Source organism: Pangasianodon hypophthalmus, chromosome 12 (assembly GCF_027358585.1).
Source record: "Pangasianodon hypophthalmus isolate fPanHyp1 chromosome 12, fPanHyp1.pri, whole genome shotgun sequence".
NCBI classification, from domain to species: domain Eukaryota; kingdom Metazoa; phylum Chordata; class Actinopteri; order Siluriformes; family Pangasiidae; genus Pangasianodon; species Pangasianodon hypophthalmus.
Genome location: NC_069721.1, coordinates 18,828,867 through 18,856,025, shown reverse-complemented (window position 1 = coordinate 18,856,025; position 27,159 = coordinate 18,828,867). Strand labels below are relative to the sequence as shown.

The 27,159-nt window shown below is 41.1% G+C and overlaps 1 protein-coding gene across 15 annotated transcripts in view; it reads right to left on the bottom strand.

Annotated features, from left to right (window-relative positions):
- Positions 1-7,964: 7,964 nt before the first annotated feature.
- ebf3a (EBF transcription factor 3a) overlaps positions 7,965-27,159 on the bottom strand; it is a 95,191-nt gene continuing 75,996 nt past the window's right edge. For 4 of the 15 annotated variants that reach the window (XM_026915564.3, XM_026915562.3, XM_026915567.3 and 1 more), the window contains exons 11-16: positions 20,059-20,147; positions 15,252-15,317; positions 14,399-14,564; positions 13,598-13,798; positions 12,724-12,921; positions 7,965-10,852 (exon numbers count right to left, since the gene is read on the bottom strand). In XM_026915564.3, the coding sequence (XP_026771365.1) occupies positions 10,821-10,852; positions 12,724-12,921; positions 13,598-13,798; positions 14,399-14,564; positions 15,252-15,317; positions 20,059-20,147 (752 nt within the window). In that variant the 3' untranslated portion in view covers positions 7,965-10,820. The remainder of the gene's footprint in view (positions 10,853-12,723; positions 12,922-13,597; positions 13,799-14,398; positions 14,565-15,251; positions 15,318-20,058; positions 20,148-27,159) is intronic. The other 11 variants (XM_026915565.3, XM_026915566.3, XM_026915569.3 and 8 more) reach the window with 5 other exon arrangements.

The following is a 27,159-nucleotide window of genomic DNA, read 5'->3' as shown; positions in this document are numbered from 1 at the left end:
ACTAGTTCTGCGTAATAGACAGTTAACCCTGATAAGCAAACCACCTGTGCATCGCTTGCCTTAAAATAACCCAGCAATTGTGTGAGTCAATCAATCTTGACTTCTTTCACTGAAAAAATGTCAGAGATAATGACAAGGGTAATGTAACTCTATCATCGTGAAGATGTCCAGACCTCCGTTCTATTGTCCTCTTTGCTGACTTTAAAGATCAGTTGCAGAATTTGTTGAATGTGTCAAAGCCGTAGTGCTACATCATTATCATTGTAACGCCGTTGTCCTTGTCGCTGTCATCTTGTTGCTGTTATTGGGACATTGGAGGGACTTTGTGAATTTGCTATCCTTGCAATCTCTGTTGGTGACATTGTGCTGTGTGAATGTGTACATGCTGGGTTTGGGTATGCCTGTTATGTGAAGGTTACCTTGGTGTGAAAGTAAAGCTTTAAATATGGCATCCAGCTATTAATAAATGAAAGAAAATTCTGACAGTGTTAGTTTTACATCTGTATCTGGGATCATTTAAAATTTTAAACCTATTATTCTTTCATTTTATTTCTGTTCATATTGGCAATGTTGGTGTTTTACTGCCTTTAATTTCTGCCAGCTTAGCTTTCTTTTTTAATATCACTCATATATTGCTGTCAGAAATAAGGGCTTTAGTCTAGAGTAGAAGCTGTTTCGTCAATGCTAGAGCTTCTGAACACGCTGAGGGAAAAACAATAAGCATCCACGATTCTGCGGAATGTTCTGATACATGTTCAGTGCATGGCAACACATTAAAAGGCATCATTCACAGTTTACACGTGTTTGCATTTCCACATTTTGATACCGGTTAGTTTCAAAACCCTCAAACAGATGACTTTAAAGTTCCTGCCTACTTGCTTTCGCATTATTCATCAGCCTCACAGCTAGGTATAAGAGCGACAGGCCTTGATGTCACGCTTTTCCCCGGCATCAGCACAAACTGGTGCAAGCGCTCCAACATGAGAGCACATTCACCATCTGTCTTTAACTACAAAGTCATACGCAGACTCTGAGCCACGGCAGACAGCTCACCAGTTCCAACCGGAGCTGGAATGCTGGAACCAGGCTTATGGCGCATGCACACATGCCACTATACCGTAACGCTTAGCAGCTCTTCGTGTTGGTTGGTCAGTGATCTGCACCAAAGATTGTGTGTAGTCAGCAAGCTGGAGACTTCTTCTGAGCATTATTCAAACCACCCACACCTGTTTCCATGGTGGGGAGGACGAGGAGAAGGAGGAGGAAGAGAAGGAGGAGGAGGAGGGGATGCACATGTGCTAACCACTAGCGTAGCACAGATTGGTAAGGATAATGCAGGCCTGCTGCTGCAAAGTTTATTGTCTAAATGAGATAACAGCAATCACTTCCACAAACTCCTGGATATACACTGGCATGTTCTGAGCCAGTGAGTATACAGCCAGTTAGAGATGGACACACAGCTGGATACAAATGAGCATTTAAGACAACACTGTGCCTTTGTTGTGAATGTTCCAGAAGTATTGTGTCTCACATTTACACAAATAGCATTATCTAGCCGGAAATGTGACGCTTTAAAAGAACCGAACAGCTAGCCGTGGTGTTAGATCTGCTTTAGAACAAGCCATTACACAGTTCTCCATGGCTGGATACGGTTTTAAAGGTTAATCCGTGAATTGTGATTCATTGTCACTTTAGCATTCTTATTCGGCTTAGTGCGTGACAATTCCTGATCGTTTTCAGGTATTTAGCCACCGAGGTTATCTGCACTACGACTTATTATCTGAACTCGACTCAGTGAATCAGAAAGAGAGGTAAGTCTGAGCGAGATGAAGATAAAAAAGAAAGATAGAGAGATTTATCCTGTGAAATGGCGTCACAGTGATTCGAGAAAAACAGGGACGTTTATACAACGAGGTGGCAGGTGAGCTTAAATCACATTCAGATAGATAGATAGATAAATAAATAAATAAATAAATAAATAAAACATCTATGTCAACCATCCTTTTAGCAGGCAGCAAGTATGCACCATATGATTTTAATTCCATTCTGCATATGAAATTAATCAGTTGCTTGGACTTTTTATTTCCACCCATATTTTTTCCCCATCCATCGACTGGTCTGATGATTAACATGTGAACAAAAAAGGTGACTGTTGCTGTGTTTTATCTGTCAGAGAGCACATTTGTCAAGAAATCAATTGCAATAAATCACCAGCCCAACTGATTTACAGAACGATTGTGGAATTGATTTGCCTAATGAATCATATCATCCACCCAATTATCTTGTGAGACCTGCTCAACAATAGGCCACTGAAGATCAATCGTGGGAGGGAGGGAAGGACAGGGGAATTAGTGGCACATGGGAGACTCCGCTTCACAGGGCCAGGAAAGTGTGAGCAAGAAGGCCGTCTGTTTGGTAGAGAAGATACAGCCTAAATAAATGACACAGTAAATTCAGTGAAATGAAGAGCTGGCATTATAAAATTTTATTTGTTTGGATGTAAACTACAGATTTAACCAATTCCAATAGTAGAAGATGGAATGTGAGTAGTATACAGTAGCATGTCACACATGTACATGAATCTGTTTCTATTAGGACTAACTATTAAAGCAGACTGGTTAAAGAATATTCAACAGTTACAGCTTTATGCAGACCAGTTTTGAATACTACAACACCCACTAAATTATACAAATGATATGAAACGTATCATGTTTCCCTTACCAAATGATATTGCATGATATTCATAATAAACTAATTTACAGTTCTGGGAAAAAATATTGGTGAAAAAAACATGTCATGGCCCATTGTAAGGATTTTGGAGTGACAATTTGTAATTACACATTATATTACATTCCTAGGTGGAGCAGGTAGTGTTGCCGCCTCACAGCTCCACAGTCCGTGGTTCGATCCTTAGCTTTGGGTTACAGTCTGTGTATGGAGTTTCACATGTTCCCTGTGTCCATGTGGGTTTCCTCCAGGCTCTGTAGTTTCCTTCCACCTCCCAAGAACATGTCAGAAGGTGGACTAGCTACAGAATTTTGTCTGGTCTGAATTTTGTACAAGTGTAATTACCTTGTGCAGTGTGTGTATTCCTGCCTCGCACTCAGTGTTCCTGGGATAGGCTCTGGACCTACCACAACCCTGACTGAAGATGAATGAATGAATAATTTACATGAATATTTATTCATTTGACAGATTGTTTTATCTAAAGTGAACCAGTATTCATGTCTTTAAGTCGAGTCAATCACAATAGCACTGTTTAAATGTTGCAGTAGTCTTAACACCAGCACTGGTGTTTTAGGAGTTGAATAAAAGAGGCTGTCGGAGTGCTGCCTCTGCCTCTGGGTAAAAAAGGCAGCTACTGTTGAGCTGGATGTAGCTTTATATCAAAACCCTGTAGAAAGCTTTGTGTATGGGGGGGGGTACTGGAACAACTGGTATCAAGTGTCAAAGTGGCTGTAGGACGATGGGAGAGGAAAGGAAAGGAGTGAAAGACAGAGATGAGGAGGCATCAGAGAGCTAGGCATGGATATCACCATGGGTACCGACAGTTGAGACTACAAAAACAAAGATTATGCCATGTAGTGGGAATGTGCATGTGGGAGAACAGGGGTGATGGGGCAGGCTGAAAAAAGAAAGGAATAAGAAAGAGCTGTAGTGCTGTTGCAGTTGGCCTTGTCTCAGAGCGGTGCCCAGTAGACGCCAGGGACAAAATCCCCCAACTACCACCACCACCACCACCACCACCCCTGTGAGTCGAGTGCCTCATTGCTGTTAACAGGGATGTTTTTATTCCTAGACAATGATCGGCTATGGGTTGCATGGATATCCCTTATTTAAACATTTCCAGCCTTTTGGTCTGTGCTTATTTAGCAATCTAACACCACTACTTGGACAGAATTTCCTGCTGAACAAATAATTTTGTAAAATGTTGAGAACAAGCAACACTATTTCTCTTCTGTCTAATTCCTACCTGTAGGAGAAAAATAGAAGCTTGAGAAGATTTAGAAAACAAAAAGCTTCCTGCTGGCTTTTGTTATTCAAATAATAGGCTAAGTAACCTTTCAAAAGTCATTTTAATTGTTAATTGAGAGTTGCTGTTTGAAAATAAGGCCTGTTCAATACATAATCACAAAAAAACTATAATCACTAATTAAAACCGAATGAGTCTCCAGTATTTTGTATTCATTACCCTGTTAGAGGTTATGAAAGTTGATCTAAAACACATTAACATCCATCTCTGAGACTGAGGTGAGGAGTGTGTATGCAGGACGAGGCTTTTGTACCGATGGATTCTCTCCTTTGGGAACCTCCAGAGCCCTGATTTACTGCCTGCGAGTGTGGTATTGAAGGCAGAGGCTCTATGATAGATAACAATACATAAGCCACTGTTCAAACCCATGCTCCTTACAAAACACACGCGCACACACCCCAAAAAAAAAAGTAGTTCAATATTGTCTTGCCATACTCTAGTACAAATTTTAGTGACTGCAGAAATAATTGTCCTAATAATAATGACAGCAGATGCTCCAGGCTGGCCTTGGCTCACTTTGATTGAGCGACCCCTTGACCTTTTGGCTTTATTTCAGAGTGCATGGGCCGCAGTAAATGAATGAGTGTCCGTCTCTCTCTGTCTGGGGTTATGAGGGATTATTGACTTGGGTTTTTATAAATATTTAATGCTTGCATTAAAAAATATGGCAGAGGATGGCCATTAGGGTTGGGTAATAAAGAGGCTTTCTGGGTGATTGAGTGAGGTGCTGGGCTGTCCGGGGCCGATGCGAGGCCACTCTTTGATGAACAGAGAACACGTCACACACTGGACCACTCTGTCTCCGCATTTACAGAATCCACAGAGGATGAGAAGCAGGGCTGGATGTTAGAACAACGCTGGGCCACAGGCCTGCAGCTGCTCCTGTAATAGCCTTAATGGCTGTGCCTTTGTGCCTTTATGACTGGTGATACTACACAGATTGTTCTGAAGTGTGTCTATTTCCACAGTTTCTTTCAAGCACAAAAAAAAAAAAAAAAAAATTGCTTTGTTAACTTTACTACTGTTACATATTTTGTAGATCTGTATTTTGTTTACATTTCACTCTTCCTGCAGATAGATCCTGCTATACAAGCTTAAGCTAATTGCAGTAATCTTGGATAACTAATTGCATAATGCCTGCTAAACTTTAAATACTACTACATCTCAAACCAGTTTCTGTACTGCTACATGGTGGTTGTTATCTCAACTCAACGTCAAAGATACTTCCCCAAATGGCAAGCGGCCAAAGATCGATCCCTAATCTGATTGGGGGTTGTTTTACTTCCTCTGATAGAATTTAGATTTGCTCTCAAGTGCTTTTTCCAGTAGATAAAAGAAGTTATTTGAAGGTAAAATGGGGGTTTGATTCTCCCTGGCCGGTATAAAGACAGGGGCTCTCCTTTGTCCGGTTTGTTCATTGTAATAATTGTGCGAGACACAGATAGGCGTCACACCGCGTCCTCGGCAGGTAGGAGCTCAGTTATCAGGCCGCAAATCATCCATTGGAGGCAAATAAGCACAACAGCTCACATTCAAATGTTGTTCTTTGGCATATTGACACTGCAGCTATCAGGCAGCCCTATTATCTGAGGCAGGGCCAGATCTATGCCAGCGGGCGGTTGCATAATAACCTGCAAATCACTGATGCAAGCGCTCTGCATCTTGTTAATTGTCTACGTTCTGAGCAGGAGAAAAAAAAAATTGAAGCAGGCCTGTTGTCTTGATGAGAAATTGACATTTTCTGACCTGCTAACCAGAGGCACTCATAGAAGAAGATAACAACCATGCTTGTTTTTAAAGAGGGAGGCCATTCGTATGTGGTCTTTATAAGGTTTTCGTTGGCTTGCTTGATGAGTATGGATTTCACCTTGCACCTTTTTAAACATCAGAACTATAAAGGGTTCAAAACGATACCACCCCTTTTAGGCATGTGCTATCCTTGGCCCTTGAATGTATCGATTATTTATTTTCAGTTAATTAGAAAGTGACCGGGCAACCTCTCTTTGATTCTATGTGGTGCAAAGTGCATAACGTGCTAGCCATATGAGACTTATACTTTGTTTCTTGTAAACAAAGCGAGGCTTCAGAGAAATATTAGTGCATAATAGGCTGAGAAGAAAAGCATTATTAGCAGAACTATATAGTTTCTTTATGTGTGAACAGTTAACAGTATACTGTATATAGTTCCAAGATTACAAAAAAGTACATTATAGGGTGGCATGGTGGCATGATGAGTAGCTTTGCTGCCTCACAGCTCCCTGTTTCAAGCCTGAGCTCGCATTACTGTCCTCCTCCAGGTTCTCAGTTTTCCTTCTACCCAACAAAACACACTGGTAGATGGATTGCTCCTAAGTATGAATGAGTGTGTGCATGGTGCCCTGCATTGACCGGGCATCCCATCCAGGGTGTATTCCCACTTCACTCCCAGTGTTCCCGGGATAGGCTTTGGATCCACCGAGACCCTCACCAGGATAAAGCAGTTCCCAAAGCTCAATGAATAAATATAAAGTTATATAATTCCTTCACAGTACATAAAAACTTTTCTAAAACTGAGACACACCAGATATTAAATGGACTGTGAGTTCTTATGCCTCAGATATGACCAAGCCCTGAAAGGGAGCTGAGTGTTTAATTGGGACAATCACAAGCTGTCATCAAAATTCATAAACGGTATCCTACTTATGACAAGCATATGAAATCGCCTGCGCTGAAATTAAAACCCTGCTATTATAAGTCACCCTTCACAGGAGATAGCATGACTGCCGTAAAGCTAACCACACTCTTTCTAGGTTGTAATTGTGTAACTTACATTTCAAACAGTGCGTTCAATGAAATCATCCAGCCGAATCACTTATTAAGCAGGTTCCTGATGAGACAGAGACAGTCATGGCGAACAAGTTAGACACCTAGCTCGCGACCTTCATCAAGGTTAGCACTGGCACTGTCCTTTCATTTTCCCTACACTGGCTAGCACTACTGCTTCTAGTTAGCTAATGAAGCATGGATGAGTGACAAACCCCATGTGTGCCTGTAGGTTGTAATTCACATCATGTGTAGATGAAGAGGTTCGTCTGGCCAACTAATGGTGCCTTGTTAATGTCTACGAAATTTACACTTTTTCGGAGTTGCCGTAGGCGTGCAGTTTATAGTGAAATATCCGCCGCAATGCTCTCAAGCACAAGGCAGAAAGAACTAGCATGGAGAGGCTGAAGTGAAATGGCAGTTGTTCTTCAGGGATCAGTGGGCTGAGCAGGAGGGCTGCTTCCCCCCCGAGACTGCCATTTTCTTCCAGGAATTCACAAGAGTGAAAAGATGAAAGCCTTGTGTCACCAACTCACCCCAAAACACCCAGACTCGCCTTACAGTCTCACGCCTACACCACACCACAACAAGTGCAAGTCCAAGGACTTAGCCTGCCCTGTTTCCTGATGGCAAAGATTTTATATCGATCTGTTCCAGAAGTGATTCCAGTGGTGTTTTTTTTTTTTTTTTTTTTTTTTAATTTATATATATATATATATATATATATATATATATATATATATATATATATATATATATATATATATATATATATTTCAATATACATTGCAAACAAAATATCTATTATCTATATCTATTATCTATCTATTTATTTATTTATTTATTTATTTGTTTGTTTGTTTGTTTGTTTGTTTTTGGATGGGGAAAAAATAAGTATATATACACTTCATTAATGTTTCATCTCAGTCAAACATCTTCCGCTATCATCTGATTAGCTGGTTTGGAGAAACTGAATTATCAAAGAGAGGTGTATCAAAAAACACATGTATCAAAGTTGTATTTTGTACACTCTTGGGTATCTTTCAAAAAAAGGATTGAAATGATACTAATATTTCTAAGCAACAAAAAGGGGGAGATTTCAAAAATTAAGATTACAGGGAGGAGCCAGTCACAGACAAGAAATACTTTAATTAAATATTGTGTAAAATGAACATCTTTGTACAGTAAAATGTAGAAATGTTTACATAAACATAAAAAATGTATACATGAAACAAAAATAGTATTTTCCCCTTACAGAGTCAATCTACAATTTACTGAAATCTTCAGACTAATGGCAATAAAACACTGAGTGCATGGTCTAATTAGGCTAAAAACACAAAACCAGGTTGCAGTAATGACGATATTCACAAATACACTTCATGTAACCTTGGGTTCCTCTCACTTTCAAGGTGACTTCCCCAGCTCCTCCACTTAGCTAAGCTTTGTTGAGCTATCACAAAGCAAATGCATTGCACATTCATCACTCATTCCCTTCTACAGCTGCCCTTGCTTCCTGCTGCTAAAGGAAACTTGTGTGCAGATTGCCAAGAGGGAACATCCCCTTTTGGTTTGAAACAGACTACTTAACAGTACAACAGGAGATTTACAAAGTGTTAAGTGCAAAAAAGAAAAAAAACGAAAGAAAAGAGAAAAAAAACTGTTTGCTGATTTTGGCACAGCTAGGCAAATCAAACTCATTGGGAGAGAAGAAGAAGGGATTATGCGGACTGGTTAACTAATATGATTAGCTACTATGCTGCTGTATCATGGCGTAATTACAAAATGACATGTACAATATAGAAGATCTTAATCTCGGCTCTTCATATACGTATATGATACAAAAATCTAACCTTTTTATTATTTTTTTTCCCCTTGGATTATCAGTCTTACTTGAGGGAGTACAGCAAATTCAATGTTTAAAAAAAAAAAAAATAGAGAAAAGAAACTGACAAAATAGTCAAAAGGATGAGGGGTCACAATAATCACTTTTTTATTTTAGTAAAAAAAGGCTTGTGCTTTTTACACCATTGATCATTTGAATGGTAATGATTGGCTTTGTGGTGGATGGGTTGTTAATAAAACAGCAGAAAGGTTACTCTCAAGAGATTCAGTCTAAAGGCTCGGACAGAGTTTTCTTTTTTCCGACATATTTTAATAAACAGTAGTGACTGACGTACGTATGTTTCCATTCCTGATATTTTTTTCCCTTTCTTTTGATTCCTTCTGTGAAATTTTTCTTTCTTTTTTTTTGTTTTATTCCTTTGTTCCCTGTAAACATGGTTGAGCTATAATGTGGCAAAGTCATGGGTGGCAGGTAAAAATGACTTTTTACATTCTACAAAAACAAAATTTACAACCACAATTGAATCTTCCCCCCTGGGGCTGCTTGACATGCACATATTCTACTAATATTATTACAGCCATGTGTCACAAACAATTTATTTGACTATACAACAAACAGGTTTTATTTAAAAAAAAAAAAAAAAAAAAAAAAAAAAAAGACTTGCTCAGATAATTTAAAAATTAATACAAAAATAAACAATGGATTTGACTGTTCCTCAAAATAATGAACTGCAAAGTAAAAAAAAATGGATGGAATTGTTTTGATGATGTAACAAAATACAGATAAAATGTATAGACATTGCAATCTATTGATACAAAAAAATGGCGGCAACTGGTCTTGGCATTAACATTCTGTGTTGCATCACAATATTGGCTATAATAAACATTACATATGAGCTCAAATAAAAGAATGGAAAGCAATATACAAAAAATTTCAAAGATAAATACAATATTTATAATTGATATGTTACAAAAAACCCCTTAGTGATCGCAAGTGTTTGTGTGAAAGTGTTGCAATGTATAAGACTATTTTACTCCTAGCTGTTTTAGTAGGAATAAAACTCTGTACTAAATATTTAAGTGGATCTGGAAAAAATTCAAGACAAGTGTATAAATATTTAGCTACAACTTTGGCAAAATCACAAAAGTCTACAATTGTATAACCACATACAAAACACATTAGGGAATAAGGAGCTAGAAGTAAAAGGACAACTTTCTGGTACAAGAAACATAGACTCCACAGTAGCCTAAGAATGCAATAGTATACAGTGCTAGCAAAAAGTTGAAAAACATTGCAGATCACACTTGCTTTACAGGAAGCTTTAGCAGTGGAAGTATTTTCCTTCTTTTTCTTTTTTTTTCTTTTTTTTTTTAACCAACAGACAGTAGCATTTCGTCTCTGTTAGTGTGCTTGTTGAAGGCAAGAGAATTTTTGCGATATCAAAGTTACAATTTCTACCTACAATAAGTTACAAAGTTCATTTTCGATGAAGTATGCATGATAACATCTCCTCTGCCTGTTCCTCCCCTTTCACTCTTATTCACTTTAATCTTTACATTTTATAAATCATATGTTTTAGGTTATGTTATTTCCAGTTTGTTGGCTCTGCAGTATTGGCTTGGCCCCTATTTTTCTCACCACAAATCAAAAGAAAGAAAAAGAAAAAGCAAAAGTAATGAAAAAAAAAATGACTTCACATTATAGAGATGTGCGACGGCTGCGCATCACTCGAAAAGAAACATTCAGAGACATTTCAGTGTGTTTTCATCAAATGGCATATCCACAAAGTTGCTCCCCACACATAACAAGATCTAGCCAAGATCGAACCAGAAAGATTTATACAAAATAGGCATTTTTCCTTCCGTGATTTTTTTTTTCTTCAAGACAGAGAAACGTGAAAATATGACAAGAAATTCAGTCAATAAATTTAAAATGTTCATGACAAAGTTTCTTGCATGTCAATTTACATTAGTCTGAATAAAATCTTTAAAACAAAGTCTTTTTTTTTTTCCTTCCTCGGAATTAGACATAGTTGTTGAATAACTTCGTGACGGATGCCGGTCATTTGAGGAGAACGTTCTGTGACGTACCCCGAGGCTCACTGCACAGACACTGCTGCTTTACAAGAGGTGGAAGTGCAATTTACATGGGAGGGACCACCAGTCCGGACATAGCTACAGAGGGAAAAAAAGAGAGAAAGAATTTTATTCGTAGATATCTATAAATACTGCATGTAAGATAAAGAAAGGGGAGTATTTCCATCCCATTTTGGAGGAACACTTTGACAGACGAGGCATGGCACAGCTGAAGAAAGTGCAAGTTGTGTTTGAAAGACTGTCACGTCAAACATTTTATCAGGAAAAAAGGCATTTGTGGGAATGATTTTTTTTTCTTTCCAACAAGACATGCCGGAAAGCCTTCAACATTTTAAATGAGGTGCTTTCTGACATTTTGAGGAGAAAGTATCCCCGCTCCCACATGTGTGAGATTTCTTTTAGCGTTTTGTTAATGGCCATCAGAGAGGCCAGACTCCCAAGGGAACGTCCAAGCTGACAGCTGAGAAACAACACGGTCACTTCGGCTAACGTCACCAAGCCGAGCCTTTTGCTCTCTAGCCAGCACACACATTCCTCCTAGCTGTACCTAAATTGAAAAACTCGCCTGTCTTTCCTTCCTTGTTCAGGGCTGCTATTTGCAATGCTACATCTGCCTTCCTTATTCGAGATCTAAAGCACGGATAAAGAAAGAAATCACAGGATCCAAGCACTGTAGAGAGCTTTGCTTTGCTGAGACGAAGAGAGAGCACTAAGATTTATGAACTCTACTCATTTCCACAATTAGGTGGCTAGTGAACTGCCTGGATTTTTTTTCCCTTCAAAATAAAAACATCCTTTAGCTACTTTGTGGAGTCATGGTTGAAGTGCTTTTAAGTTTGCCTAAGCACCCAGTGCCATGGCATTCCTCATTAATTTCTGCAAACCACATATTAATAAGTGGATGCATGTAGCAGCATGAACTTTAATTTCCCAGTTCATTAGCTCTAACATTATTAATCTTGGATGCACACACTATGGCTAAAACATGTTTTCAAAGCAAACAACTCGGCCTTGACGAAGAGGAAATACAAGCGGGCTCAACAGGCTCGGGAAGTCGTTAATTTGCTGAATGACGCTGTCCTGCCGAGGATTTCACAACTGGCTCTTTCTGTTATCGTGCCGACTTCTGAACACCGCCTCGCATTGCAGTGTTCATCAAAACAATGTCTCATTCCGCTAGCACAGGAAGCCAAAGCTCAGTGCCTCTCTATGAAATCTTAATGCGTCCGCCCTGTGAGCACCATATAAGACCCATTGTTTTCATAACTATGGTGGAAAAAAATACATTTTTAACCAGCTACAATATTCATAGGAAAAGGCGAGGACTCTGACGTGTGTGTTTGTGCTTTCTCAAGGCTGTGAATGTAGTGATCTTTCATTCAGGATCCATTCGAGTGGTGTGATACATGGCAGACATACACAGCCCTTGTTCATTTGTGACCCCAGCACACCTGGAGAAGTAAGTTGAAGGCATTGGGGAATTTGTGAATACAATGTTCACTTCAGATCGAATGCATAGAAGGCAGTGAATAATGCATTAGTCAAATGGCCATGGCATTTTAAGCAACTTGTTTGTGTTAAGACTTCCTTGGATTGGTAATTCTGTCACTGATACAAACTCTTCCCGGGAACACAGGATGCCGATTCAACTGTGCCAAACCCACTGTGAGTCAAAGTCTCACGAGACGTTTGACTCCCCTCAATCATTAATGTTAGATAAATAAACTGATACATAAAAGCCAGACATGCACATTCATGCTACGTGCCTGCATGCATAAGTCCTATAAGTCATTCATCCATGTGTTCATTCACCCATCCACACACATATATAATTCATACAGGCAGCCATGTTGGAGAAGCAGCATGGCAGCAACAAAAGGGGCATTTTCAAGAGAGCCAAAGAGTGAGGCAGCAATGCGGCGTCATAAAAGGAGGGAGGCGGCTCTCACCTTGAAGTCCATTGCCATTTGCACTGGTGCAAGAAGGAGGTGGAGATGCTTGGGGCCTGACAACGGGGGCAAAGGCGCTCTTTTGTTTCACTGCAGAGATGACATTGGCAGGTGAGAATGAGAAAATGCCGTGTGTACTGCTACAGTTTGAAGAGAGGCTGACCGAAGAGGCTGCCATGGTAGGGCTCGATGGAACTACTGCAATAGAGCAAACATAGTCACCACTCAGAGAGAGTTTCACTTTCTTTTCTTTTCTTTTTTTGTTTTCTTTCCTAACAGACGAGAGTCAGGGAGAGCCAGGCCTCGCCTCTTTTTCAAATAATAATCATGGGATGAAAACAAATCAGGGAAGAATGGATATGAGGAAATGATCACTGTTTAGTGGGAGAGGGTTGTGCGTGGTATTCTTTTGCTTGCAAACAAAACGAATGCAAATAAAGGAAGAGAAAATGGGGATTGGGATGGAATGAGATGGGATGTCCTGCCTCGGCCACTTGCTGGATAATAGGTGTCTTTATCGACTCTGACGATAAAAGGAAGAAACTTTTATTGAGGTTTTGCTTTTTAAGGTATAATTTGTTGCTCTGTGTCAGTGGCCTCCTCAATTGGTTCATGTGGAGGTTTTTTTTTTTTTTTTTGGTTATTTAGTTTTTTGATTTTTTTTTCCATTATTATTTGATTGGTTGGATCACTACGTGGCTTGTTTTGGGTGTTCAGCCTCCAGAGTCACCCCTCCTTTTATCCAGTAGCACACATTCCCAAAAAAAATAAATAAATAAAATAAACAAAACTAAACACAAACAGACCACAGGAGTGTCAAAAGGAAAGAGAGCACAGGTGGGGTAGAGCAGAGGAGGGGAAAGGGGGTAATTACCTTGATACTTACTGCCGTAGGGCGAGTTGGCGGATGAGCCGTTGAGGAATCCAGGCGAGCTCGGGACACCCAGGTTGGGCATGCCAGCGTTTCCGTAGCCGTTCATGCTGTTGCTGACTGTGTTGTAGTTGGACTGCTGTGGAGTGCTGCTGGGCACGTAGCCGCGAGGCGACACGCTGCTCGTGTTACGGCTGTAGCCAACTGCAGGAAAAATAAATGCACTATTGAAGAAACTAGAAGGATTGCAATTGTGAATGGATGTTTCATATCCAGAATATATCTAGGTGCCATCTCCTGTCCACAGGATCCTTTGCTTCAGGAAGCCTTAAAGCATTTTATGGACATTATGGACATATTTCCTGAATAACCTGTATGCATGTTTTGTTTTTGTTTTTTCCGCCAAGGATTAATGCAATATGCTGTATATGCTTTGCACTTGAATATTCTCATATCTCATGCAAGAAAAGGAAATGTAAGTAAAGGGGACATGTGGAAAGGGTCAGGCACCTCCAGAGAGCCACACTACACCCAGCCAGGGAAGATAAAGCTGCAGCCAACATGTGCCACCAAACAAGCTAATGCTTATGCTAGCTAGTCCTTATGCAAGGTGCATAAAATTAGCCAAACAATCACAGACCAATCAGATAAGCTTTTCGTTCAACGCAAGCTAACATTTTGTTCAAAGTTTGGCCTCAAGGAAATGGTACTATTCTGAGAGATAATCATATTAATTTTTTTCTTTAGCAATTTCTATATTTGTGCAGCTTATCTTCACACTTGGCCGTATACCCTGGTCATTACCCTGTGAGGTCTCGGAGACGTTGACCGCCAGCTGGCTACCGAAAGAGTTGACGCCCATCATGCCACCGTGGGACGCAGTGTTAGCGAGAGACGGGATCTGGTTGTGGTTGCGTGGTACACTGTAGAGAGCCTCAGCGATGTCTGCTGCCCGCTTCAGAATGATCTCCTACACGACAGAGTGAAAGAGCCATGAGTGAGATACTTGAAGTCTCTTTGCATGACCAGAAATGGCTAATTTTATTTTTAAGATATCTTAGCCTTCATAAGCCAAACCTTCACTTGAATGTAAAAATACCTCGAAGCTGCATTTTTGTTATTTTAATGCCAATTTCAGGACAGTTTCCATGCAGCCAAAATGCTAAAGAAGAAAGCACCATGGATCGTTGCTTTTGAATATGTATTAGACCTCTCAACCACATTTGAACAGCACTGCTCTCTAGAATGTGTTTGAGAAAAACACCTTTTGGGCCAAGTTCAAGGTTATTCTCCCATTTAAATCAACCACTCACTATGTGTGTGTGTGTGTGTGAGAGAGTGTGTGTGTGTTGTGAGCGATTAACTCCTCTTTTTTGCTCCATGTGCAGCAACCACAAATAAATAGAGAGAGAAAATAGAAATAAAAAAGCACACACTCTTGGTGTAATGACACCCTGCTACAGTACAATGGCCTGCAGCTAGCTTTGAAATGTATAAAGAGGAGCATAGCAGGGGGAGAGAGGCACTGATTTAATTACAGCCACTGTACTGAGGGAGAGGAAGGGCGAGAGAGATAGAGACAGACAGAAAGAGAGAAAGAGAGGAGAGGTGTGGGGGGGGTGCTCATTAGCATGCACTGGTGTAGAGGGTATTTTACCTGGTTGTTGTGGGGCATGCCATACAGAGCCTCCACAAGGTCAGCTGCTCTCTTTAGTAGAACCTCCTGCAGCGCAAACACACACATACACACACATACACAGAGACTATAATGAGTTACAGAAATGCAAAGTGTAATATATGTGCATGCATGCAAGTCCCTGTTTACTGTATGGTTTATTTATGACATTAGCGATGTGTAAATGTATTTTATTGAGTTAATATTTGATTAACAGTCATTTTAGGAGGGATTTCCTTCTCAGACCTGTTTCTTTTTACCATGTGTCACATGCCAAAGGAAGTGAAGTGGTGTGTAACCTCTAAGCTAAATGAATAAAAAATAAGCACTTGAGTTTTAAATGCTGTGGCCTATGGGGTATTAAACAAACAAACACACACACTCACAGCGATACATAAAGCAATACAGGAGCGACGTTCGGTCGGCTAAATCCACCCACTTTAGCACCGAAGAACAATGAGTCATTTTCCATATCTTAATTAAACTGGCAGAGTGCTCAAAGACAACATCTCACCCTTTAATTCATGCCCCAAATTTGTAGTGGAGTTCAATGCCAATTCCTCTTTCTTCAGAACAATAAAGTGAATTAGCTCGGGTTAATCTAGTTCTTTCATAATGGCATTAGGAAATTTTTCAATTAACCTCTTTCACTGGTTGTTGTAAAGGACTTCATAAATGAGTTCTCGTGCAGAGCTGCCTGAGAGGCTGCGCCCGGGGACCCGGGTGCCCACAAACCCCATCTTATCCATGTCTGCATGCCTCCTCCTTACTTATAGCACAACACGGATTAACTTTCTGCTTAGCTTCCCTTCAAAAATTACACCCAGCCTGCCAACAAGCCAACACGCCACCCTGATCCAGGACGTCTCGCTTGGCCTAGCCTATTGTATCGTTCCTTCTCTGCTACATGCAACAACTCTAGAGCCGACGGTGTTCCGTAAGGGTGATGCAATGAATGATTAACATCTTATCATCTAATAAACTTCATATTCTCTCAAGATCTCCTCCAGTCAGTATTGTGGCTTTTTTTTTTTTTTTTGGACTTTCATTATATAATGAAAATTGTTTCAATACCCAACCTTGTTGTAACCTCAGCTCTGCCCTTGCTAGCATGTTCACGAAATCACACACTGTTTCTTAGCATGGCTGACTGGCTTCATTCCTAGTCACGGCCGCCATCTTGAATCCGTACTTATCAAGATTAATCGCATAAGTCGGGGCTCTTGGTGCGTGCACCATACGTTTTATAGAGACGCTGTCTAATCCTGAGAGGGAGCGGATGAGTGGCTTTTAAAATGGGCATTTAGCTTAGAAATTGCTGTCTCTGCTTCATGTTGCATGCATCTAGTTTGCATACAAATAAAGAATTACACTTGTCACGCGGCAGGTACAATCAATGAAAGGCCCAGCTGTCTTAATCCTGTCCCATCAACCGGCTCTGTGCTCCTTCTCCCCCTCTCCATCGGTTTCTCTCTCTCTCTCGCTCTCTCTGTCTCTCTCTCTCTCTCTCTCTGAGTGAGATAAAGTGTTTTTCTGCAGTGCTAATAATTACTCATCATCTCCGCCCGTCATATCACAAGACTCCTTATACGTCGCTCCCAATTTTACCCGACGATTACTACAATTAAGACAGCCGCTCTCACTGAGACGAAAGCCTGCCTGCGCGAGACTCTCTCGAACTCCTTGTCCATATGGCACCCGGGCCGGCGAGATGTAAAGATAGTTTAAGGAAATCATGTCTCCTCTCCACTTTAATCTGTTGTTAGCTACAAGGTGTCTCTGTTAATGAAGGGGATTTAGCGGCCAACATTGGAGTGTGACGAGAGAGCAGGCCCCTATCGGCAGAGGAGACACTGGGTGGGTTTGTTTTGTTCCTCTCAGCCTGCCGGCCTCACGCTGGGAATATTATTAGCGGTGAATGGTATTTGAGGAGCATTTCGATGTAAATTCATGAGCGCCGTGCTAAGTGTAATTGACTCCTCTTTCCTCCCTTCGCCGAGACGTCGCAGACTCCAGGTTAAACGGAAACTATTAAAGCTCAGAAACGATCCCCAAGCTTGCTTTCATGACAAATGTGGCCGGTTATTATTACAAGCATTTGCTGTTCTGCCCGTGGACGTGAACCATTTAAACGGGGCTCTTCTTGTTATCACAGTCCAATATCTGGAGTGGTACACAGTATATCAGCAGCATTGCAGGAGACGGGCGAGGTGAGCTGGCTGGAGGTGCTAATGTCATTCTAAAGTGTAAAGCAATTATTCTGTTAGTTCTAGCCTCAGGTTATGAATACATTGAGGAGCACGGGGCCCAATAGATGTAGCTACTTCAAAAAGCCGAGAGAAAGAAGATGAATTTTAATGCATGGGTAATTGCTCGACATGAATGCATTTCTAATAAATTTTCTTGTATATTAGATTGAGGAGGAAGCGGCATAGATTTGTGCTTGCCAGCTCGAAACGAACGGGAGAGGAATGGAAAGATGCGAGGCAGCCATTAATTTACGAGCAAAGCAGGCAGGTTAGCACTATATCATCACAATAAAGATCATCTGATCAAGCACAAACGAAAAGAATAACATCTAATCAGATTCCTATTTCTCTCTTTTCACTCTGGTCTATACGGAGAATAATGGACGATACTGCTTTCAAACGGAGAGACTAAGCAGAGTGAGAGCGAAGGCCCCCTTAGCAATCTCGTCCTTCATCACATGACTGACTCCTGATATTGCCTTTATTCTCGCTCCCTAGCTTCGTATATAAATATGTTCATTTGACGCCCCTCGCCCGGGATTGAGCTCGCAAATTTTGATCTTATCTAAAATTAGGGAGGTAAACTTCAATTTGGCGCCACTCTCACTACCGACGTACATATGTAGCAGCGGCATTATTAGTGTATGTCCAAAGCAATACAGGCTTGCCGTATTGGTTTTCTGTCCTGAGCACAATTACCCATCAAAGCACGGCCATTGTAGATTCCATACAACAGGAGAGAGGAGTGGAGGGGGAAAGGCACAGTGGAAATCAATATCAGGCTGGTATTATCAACTCTGCACTGAAGTGGCAGAGAAAACAGGGGTGTGACGCATTCACCTTAATGCTAACACGCGGTTTACATTTCTCCCTGCAAACCCCCTCCTCCTTATTACTCCAGCCTGTCTTGGCCCTAATGGTGCCGTCCCTCACACACACTCATGGTCTCATTGCGGATCCGTGTAAGGGTCAATTGCTGCTTTGCGCGGAGCCGGCTGTGACCCGCCGGGTTCGCCGCCTCGAGCAGACGGCTGCCGTAACTATGATAAATCACTTGGCACTTTCATTTACATGCTGCTGAACTCCACATTTGGGTCCATTAAAAGCCAAAATCAAATATTTATGTTGTTTATTGGAGCTGCTAGAATCCATCTCTCCTCGGCAATCGGTTTGCGCCGAAGGCCCCTGGTGTTGAAGGTTTACCTGAATTAGAAAAAGCCCCCCTTCTGAAGCTTTCACGCCCACTTTTCCTGCATCACATGCTTTTTCTGCCTTTACACTTTCCCAGAGTGAAAAAGCACCAGCATTTTTCTGACAAATCAATACTTTTTTTGTTGTGTTTTCCTTTTTTTATAAAAAAAAGGGCTTAATGGAGATATAAGTGTGTCTTTTGAAGCTTAGCAAAAGGCAGAACATCATGGTGTTTGGAACAAAATGCCGGGTGTACAGGCAGGGAGAGGCGGCATGGCTGGTTCTGTTTTATTGGTAATGGATAGTTTAAAGCATTTACTGGAACAAGATTTCCTGTCTAGATATTGCTCTCCACAGAGAGAGAGAGAGCCAAGTGTAATTGAAACACATCATGTGGCGTGGGCCGGCTCTGCTCGGGGATGCTTAGCTCGGTGTGTGTCTGTGGGACACGAGGCTAGTCATGCTTGTGCTTAAAGCAGCCAGGCTCGGCTTAATGATAGCACCCGCTCCCCCATGCTGGGCTTTAATAGATATTTGTATGATATCTGTTATTAGACTTTAGCGGTGGTCAGCTCTCACTGAGCGCCCATTAACTGGGTACAAAATAATATCTTAATGTGATATTACGAAAGGGCCCAGCCTTCAGCGCTTGGGCTCAGAGGGGAAATTAACATGTTTTGGAGCTTCTCACAGCCAAACGAGGGCGATAAATATATATATAAGAATGTATAATCAAAGAATTATAAGATTTTCTTCTGCTTTTTGCTTTGTTCTTTGGCGCTTCTTTTATGTCATACATCCAACCAAGGAGATGGCGATATGTGTCATGGGAACATCTTGTGAACCACTTTGTGCGATTTAAATGAAAAAAAAAATACACACAGAGCATGCTGATATTAACGTTTGGACTTCATTTATTAACCCACTAAGGCTTGGACTTATATCGGAAAGCTTTGTAAACAAAAGATTAAAGTGGATCTAGCTTTGGAAAATGAAAGGAAAACAAGAGCAAAATAATCACACATCAGAAAGAGGGCTCTGCTCCGATTACAATCACCACTGCTTACTGGAGTGGAAAAATGCTTAATTGAACTATTTCGCTACATTGAAAGTTTCGCAATTCTGGCAGAATTCAAACACCGGGGTCTCCAGGTTGCCTGCTTTGTGCGTGTGTGTGTGTGTGTGAGTGATTTGATTCGTGATGACTTGCCAAAAGAGATTGCATGTACTAACATTGGCATCCTGAGTTGTTTCCCATTTTGAAATTTCTACGATAAACATCTTTCCCTCTCTCTCATTCTCTCTCTCTCTCTCTTTCACTTTCACTCAGTCTCTCACAGCTTACTGACCTTTGGCAACCTCTCCGGGTCACCTGGATGTCTGGGGATGACCTTCTGCAGTCTCTGGAAGCCGTAGTCAATAGTTGGCTCGTTCAAAGCTAAACCGCAAAAACAAAAGGCATCATGTGTTAGTTTCGCTCACAGGCACGCACACGGCTTTAGCAGTCAAACTGAAATGTGGCATACATAAAGTTTATTGCATTTATTCATCAAATCTATGCAAATATCTGGATGTGTTCGAGCATTTGAATAAAACACAATAACATACTTTAGTTTTAGTGTGCAGTATACAGATAAACACACGTACACGCAGCACAGTGGTGGAGGCATTTTTTTTTTCTCCACCTCGCTTATTTGAAGCAAACTGGCTGTAATTGATCAAATAAATTTTGAGAGCTTAGTGGATACATTATGAATGAGGTAGTGTGAGAGCTTGATGGTTAGCACCCCCCTAACTCTAAACCCACTCCGTCTCTCTCACACACACATATATGTACCCGCAAACACACAGCAATCATGGCCGTCTGTCAGTGCGCTGAAGTCTGCATCAGGCTTTGCCTCCTGTATCACCAGCTAGATTTATAGCAAGCGGCTGATGATGACATATGTCTGGCTATTGCCCCTCTCAGATTTATCCCTCTCTTTCTCTCTCTCTCACTCTCTCTCTCTCTCTCTCTTTTCCCCTTCTTATTGCCTGAGTGCAAACCATGCAGGAGGTGCACTTCATCTTACAAAGCTTTAATAATCTGTGAATGGCTGACTACAAACTGATGTAGGGCGCCATCATTCTACAGCTGTGTTGGGCTAGCCTCATGAAATTGCTGGCCACAAATAGTAATTAATCTTTCCTCTCTTCCTTTCCCTCCCTCTCTCTCTCTCTCTCGCTCTCTCTCTTTCTCTCGCTCGCTCTCTCTTCACACATACACACATAGCACACGGAGCCTCCTCCCTCTAAAATTGTAATTTTGAGTATGAACAGGGCAGGTTATAAATCAGAGGCCAGGGCCGCTGCTTATACAAGTGCATGAATCATAATCTCAACTCGCTGCAACTGCACACATTGTGTTTAACAAGCTTTAGAGGAACTGGCGGAGGTCTATTACCACGCTCCTCCACTGAAAAAATAAATAAATAAAATAAAGGAAACAGACTGGAGAAAGCAGCCCAAACAGAACATGCAACCTGAGCAGGTAAAATATTATTGGACATAAAGATAGATGTCACAGTCAGGTAAAGGCAACAATATGATCAGTGTCATAAGAGCTTCTGACAGCTGTCTAATAGGAACTTTCAGAAAGAATGGGAAGTTCCTGGTGTTTCTGAATAGTAGGAGGTTCATATCACTTATCAGATTGTTGATCAAATGATGAGGCGGAACAATAACAGGAAATAGTAATAACAGTAAAATTAAAACCCAAAGTCAGCAGGTCTGGGCTGAACACTAAGTTGAATCAACAGGATTTTTTTTTTTGTAAGTGAGATCATAGAAACCTGATCAAATGCTGAAACTTAACAGTAATGATGAAATGAAATCAATGTATTTATAATGTGAGAGACAATAGTTTCTGTAGGCATTTGTGTAATAAATCATACTATATGTAAACTTTCACTTAAACACTTCCCATTAAAAAAACATACAATCATTACCATGTAAGGAAATGATGTAGGAAAATGATATTGAGACCAATTCAAGTTTCATGCAAGAATTAAAAAAAAAATGATATAAAAAATATTTCTCAGCATTCGCCTTTTAACCATCAGATTATCAGACCGCAAGTTTGAATCCTGGCCATGCCACAGACATCTGTGGCCGGGAGTCTAGAGAGCAAAATTGACCGTGCTCTCTGGGTAGGAGGGATGGCATAGTCTCTCTCCCCTGGTGATCGCAGTGACACTATCCAATCGTGGGCGTCTGTGAGCTCATGTATGCGGAAGAGGGTAGATAGCACTTTCCTCCGAGCGTGTCACGCAGCATGAGCAACAGTTCGAAAAGAAGTTTTTGGCTGGTTCACATGTCTCAGAGGAAGCACATGTTAGCGCTTACTCTTCCCCATTGGTATTTCTTGCATGATAGGGGAGAGCTGGCTACTCGCACCAGCTTCATGCTAAATGCTAAATGAATTGCTAAATGGACAAATTGGGGAGAAAATGAATAAAAAATATCCAATATTTTTTAGTGTTGAATATAATGTCATTGAATTTAAATAGCAACTAAAATACAAAATCTTGAATTAGTCTTCAATAATTATCATAATAATAATAACTTATACTTTGGGACCATACTATAGTTAACATCATATGGATATTATGATGGCTTTGGGAAACTGGGCCTTGTTTATATCATTATTCACGTCCCAGTATGTATGCTGGAAAGGTGTCAAGTAGCTGAAACTTCCACTGACAAGAACTTCCTCAAAATAATTGGTCGACTTTATGATGAAGTGGCACAATTACATCTAAGTGTGGGGGCTAATGATCGATATCTGCCAGAGTTATGTCTCTAAGCATGCAAGCACAGTGCACGCGTATGTATGTGTGTGTGTGTGTGTGTGTCCATGTGACTGACAGGCATGATGCTATTTGACGTGCCATCATGCATGGTTGAAGCCAGTGTCACATAGGAATGAGAAATAAGATGCTGCCTTGTTAATACAGCATTGATCGGCTATATTGATTTTACATGACATGACTCTTGCAAGGATGTAACTCTCTCAGTGTCTCTCGGTCTGTCTTTCTCTCTCTCTGTCTTTCTTCATTCCTGTACTCCCCAGTTATTCCTCTCTATCTTCTCTAGAAGTTAGTGAAGGTGAGAGAGTACCAGTTGCACTGCTGATGTGGTTACATCGTAACATCATGTTAAAATCCAGTTTCTTAGGTACATCTATCTTCTGTCTCCGCTCATAGGATCAGGTTTAAACTCATTTATAATACCATATAGGTCACATTTAGGTATGTAATTAATGACTGTAGTTGTTTTGTATGTGTTGCTACACCCAATTTGTCAGAGAAATGTGCAGGTCTATAGACCTGGAATGGCAAGGGGGACATAGGAACACTAGGGGGTGGCAAAATTTTATTACGTATAGCATTTAATTGTTCATAAGGTGTAAAGACCACAGCAATGATGCTGCACCTGATACACTCTCTCCAGCTCTGCATATACGATGTTCACGAATAGTAGTAGGTTTACAGGAGTGGAAATACAAGCTAAGTATACTGCATAGCTTCACACACACTTATACATAGACTTTTAGGAGTGAGATTGTGACAGTGTCTATGGTTTAATAGATGCATTCTGATGGAGATAAATGCACATCACTTATTGATCTGATGCTAATGACACTGAAGAGGTCACAGGATCCTTCATTGACACCCATCTCTTGCCTCATTGCTACATACACACACACACACACACACACACACGCACACACCTGCAGAGATAGTATGCCATGTTACAGGAACCCTGATTGAGGTAGATACATGATTATTACTCCTCAAAAAGTATTCAAAGTGCACTAATAATGTTCAGTTAAAATGGGAGTTACAGTGAGAGTTTTCATTGTCTTATCGACTGACAGAGGAGATGGAGAAAGAAATCGGTGGTGTTGACCTCCAGACGGCCCTTTCCATCACCCACACAGACCGTATTAGTTCATACATCACCCTCTGCCTCTTTCCTTTGCTGAGAAATGTACAGAACAAATTGAGTAATAACAGCTTAACCAGAGAGATTTCCACCTCCTTCTCTCTCTCTCTCTCTCTCTCTCTCTCTTGCTCTCTTCCTCTCCTATAGATGACACCAAATCCACCCCCTTACTCAGAGTATAGTGGGAATACAAAACCTTCACAATCATTCTCACACTCTTTCTCATGCACACACACACGCTCCAGTCACTGAAACGGTGCTGGTCTATCTGAACCAGGCCGGACCGTGACCCCTCCCAGTGGGCTCTGCGCCAGCCCCCTTGCCCTGGGCTTAGCCAATCAATAGCACTTTCCTGTTTTGGAGGCGGGTAATTATGAGGTGGAGAGAGTGGGTGACCTCTCACCTGTCCCACATTACATTGCTGATATTAAGATAAATTGCCCGATTTTGGGTAAACATATGCTGCAATTCAGCCTGTCAGCAAGGGTTTGCTCAAGGATAATTTGTATTGATCTATCTGCTTCTTCCCAATGCAGCTCGCTGACCTCACGGATAATGAGAGAGCAAGGGAAAGAGAGAGAGCGTGCGCGAGAGAGAGAGAGAGAGGGAGAGGGAGAGAGAGAGACCACAGACACCAGTGTTTCAGGGCTCTTGAGTGACTAAGTGTGTGTATACATATATACGTATATATGTGTCTGATTGGTGGCCTGGCGTCTGTCAGTGGCTGAGGGTTTTCACTTACATCTTCATTTCTCATCTCTTTTTTTTTGTTTGTTTGTTCTATTCATCCAGAATGAAGCGGGAAAGTGCTGCTTAGCTAACAAGCATAAATGAGCATGTTAAATCAAATGGGGCAGGCATCGCTCGCAGCACTCTTACAATCTACAGAGCTCCAGTGGAAAGAAGGAGTTGTGCCTGCTAATGAGCTAGCAGATTTTACTGTGAAAAAGAGGACAGAAAACAGAAGAGCTCTGACTTGACATTGACAGACGACAAATCTCAAGCTGCCTAGTTCACAATATTGTGTTTACATGCTATGTTTTCAGTCCTGGTTTATAAGAAACAGAGCTCAGAAGATGTAGGTTGAAATCCCAAATGCACACTCACTCACTCACTCACTCACTCATTCACTCACTCACTCACTCACTCACTCATTCACTTACTCGCTCACTCACTCACTCACTCACTCACTCATTCACTCACTCACAATACATTCACTGTTGTGTCCTCTTAACCCTCATCCAGCATGGATTTTCAATTGTAATTTACGCTAATGAAAACGAAACACAAAAACAGACCATTTCAAAATGTCTGTGTGAATATGTGTGTGTGTGCATGAGCATGTCTTCATATGTGTGCATCTGAGCAGGACATCTGTATATTTGAAGATGGAGTACTTTGACCTTGTTCTCCGAGATTGTACATTGTCATTCCTCATGTCTGACACCCTACACACCAGAAGATACATATCTCTGACATGCCTCTTTTTCCCGAATAACACAGCCGTTCTACAATAACAGCGCGGGAAAGTGACACGTCTGCCGTAAATCCTGATGAATTATGGGCCGCACTGCATCCTGAAGTTATGAAATGTAGCAAAGTTAAGACCAAAGTCTGTGGAAAAGAAATATGACGGTACGAAAATATTTGAAAGGGAATGGCTGTCAGTCATGTGTCAGATTCGGGTCTGTGAAGAATATGGCTCAAAGTTAGCGAAGTGATATGATCTAAAATGTCAGCGGTGTTAATGGCACTCAGGATCAATGACAGAATGGAGTCAATGACGGAACAAAGTGCGACGACGTTGTGAGCGAAAACCCGGAAATAATCGAGTGGTGCCTTTTTCAGGTTTTTTCAGCTCTTTTTTGCAAGCTGTACAGCCTTTTTTTGCTGTGGCTTTTGTCAGTAAGTATTACTGAATTTTCCAAATTGCTAATAGTAATGTTTTTTTAACAGCAGATTGTGAGTGACTCACACTTTTCTGAGAGCTCAGATCCAAAGAAAAGCAGAAACTAAGTGATCGTACCGAGAGGAAAAAAAAAAAGGGGGGGTGTAACTTTGATAAGTAGATGCTGGTGTAATTGTGCTCCTTTGAACAAACATGAGTGAAAACAGTGGGCTCTCGACTGGCATTCCACGCCCACATTATGGCCTATTATGATAAGGCTATATCTTTGCACAAGATAATGAGTGGCTTTATTGCTGTTGCTTGCTATTACTTTGTCTAATTATACTTAACTGCTCCGAGCTTATCTCTGCTCCACCTACGCCATCAAAATGTCTTACCCCCACCACACACATGCTATTTTTTTCTTCCCTGCGTAACCCAAATCAGGGAGAAGGAAAAGAAGGGCTTTAAGGGAAAGCAAGAAAAGAGCAGGAGGAGAGAGGTTACAGTTCAGAGAGAGTTTCAGTATAGCGCTGTGCCTCTGTGATAGTGAGAGTGGAGTGAGCTTTCTCAAGGGAACAAAGGACGGCCGTTTAAAACAGGCATGAAATACCATGAGCTCGGACAGTAGTGTCTGTGACAAATCTATGCTCTCTCTCTCTCTCCCGCTTTTTTCCTCTTATTCTCTCTTTCTGTCTTTATTTCTCCCCCACCTTCTTCTATTTAAGACATGCCAACGCTGAGAAAACAACAAAGCACAGACAGGAAGCATCTTTTAATGCCGAACAGCCATCGTTCCAGCCCAGTGGAGGAAGGAAGGTGAAGTGAGACAGACGGAGGATTGAAAAAAAAAAAAAAAAAGAAAAGCACAGCTTTCATTTACTCCAATTCCTCGCTGGCATAACAAAAACAGGAAAAGATTCATTTGGTTCCAAACAAGCCACAGGATTCATTTGCTAAACCAATTCAGTTTTTCAACTTATAATAATGCGTATATCCCTTCTAACCATATGCCTGTAATAATATAGTTAGTTTCCTCTTCACAAAAACAGACCACCACTGTAATTATAATTTCATTGAGCGGGCCCAGACATATAATCTACACTGAGCAATGAGACATTTGTTACTGTCAAAACCAAACAGAGGCATAGAGTACGAAGCTGAGAGAAATAGAGAGAGTGAGCAGGGATGCTGCACACAGGAAGAGAAAAAAAAAACAGCGCTTGTAATATAAAAATGAAGTCGAGCCCAATCGCATTGCTCAATGCGAGGCCATGCCTCTAGAGGGGGTTAGCGATTTCAGTGACAAAGTGTTATTTGCCGACAAGTGCTTTACACCCCCAATTCAACAGAAAGACGCCAATACTGATTATATCAGAAGGCGCTTATGAAATGAGCCGCTGATTGTTAATTGAATATAGTGGGCCAGGTGGAAGAAAAGCCTGAGGAGCAAGAGTGATAGGCTTCAATTATCACACTCTGCCTGATACAAAGAGTTATTGTCGGAAGTACTTCTCATGACCACCTGGAAGATATAGAGAATCAACAATAACAACAACAACAACAACAAAAAAGC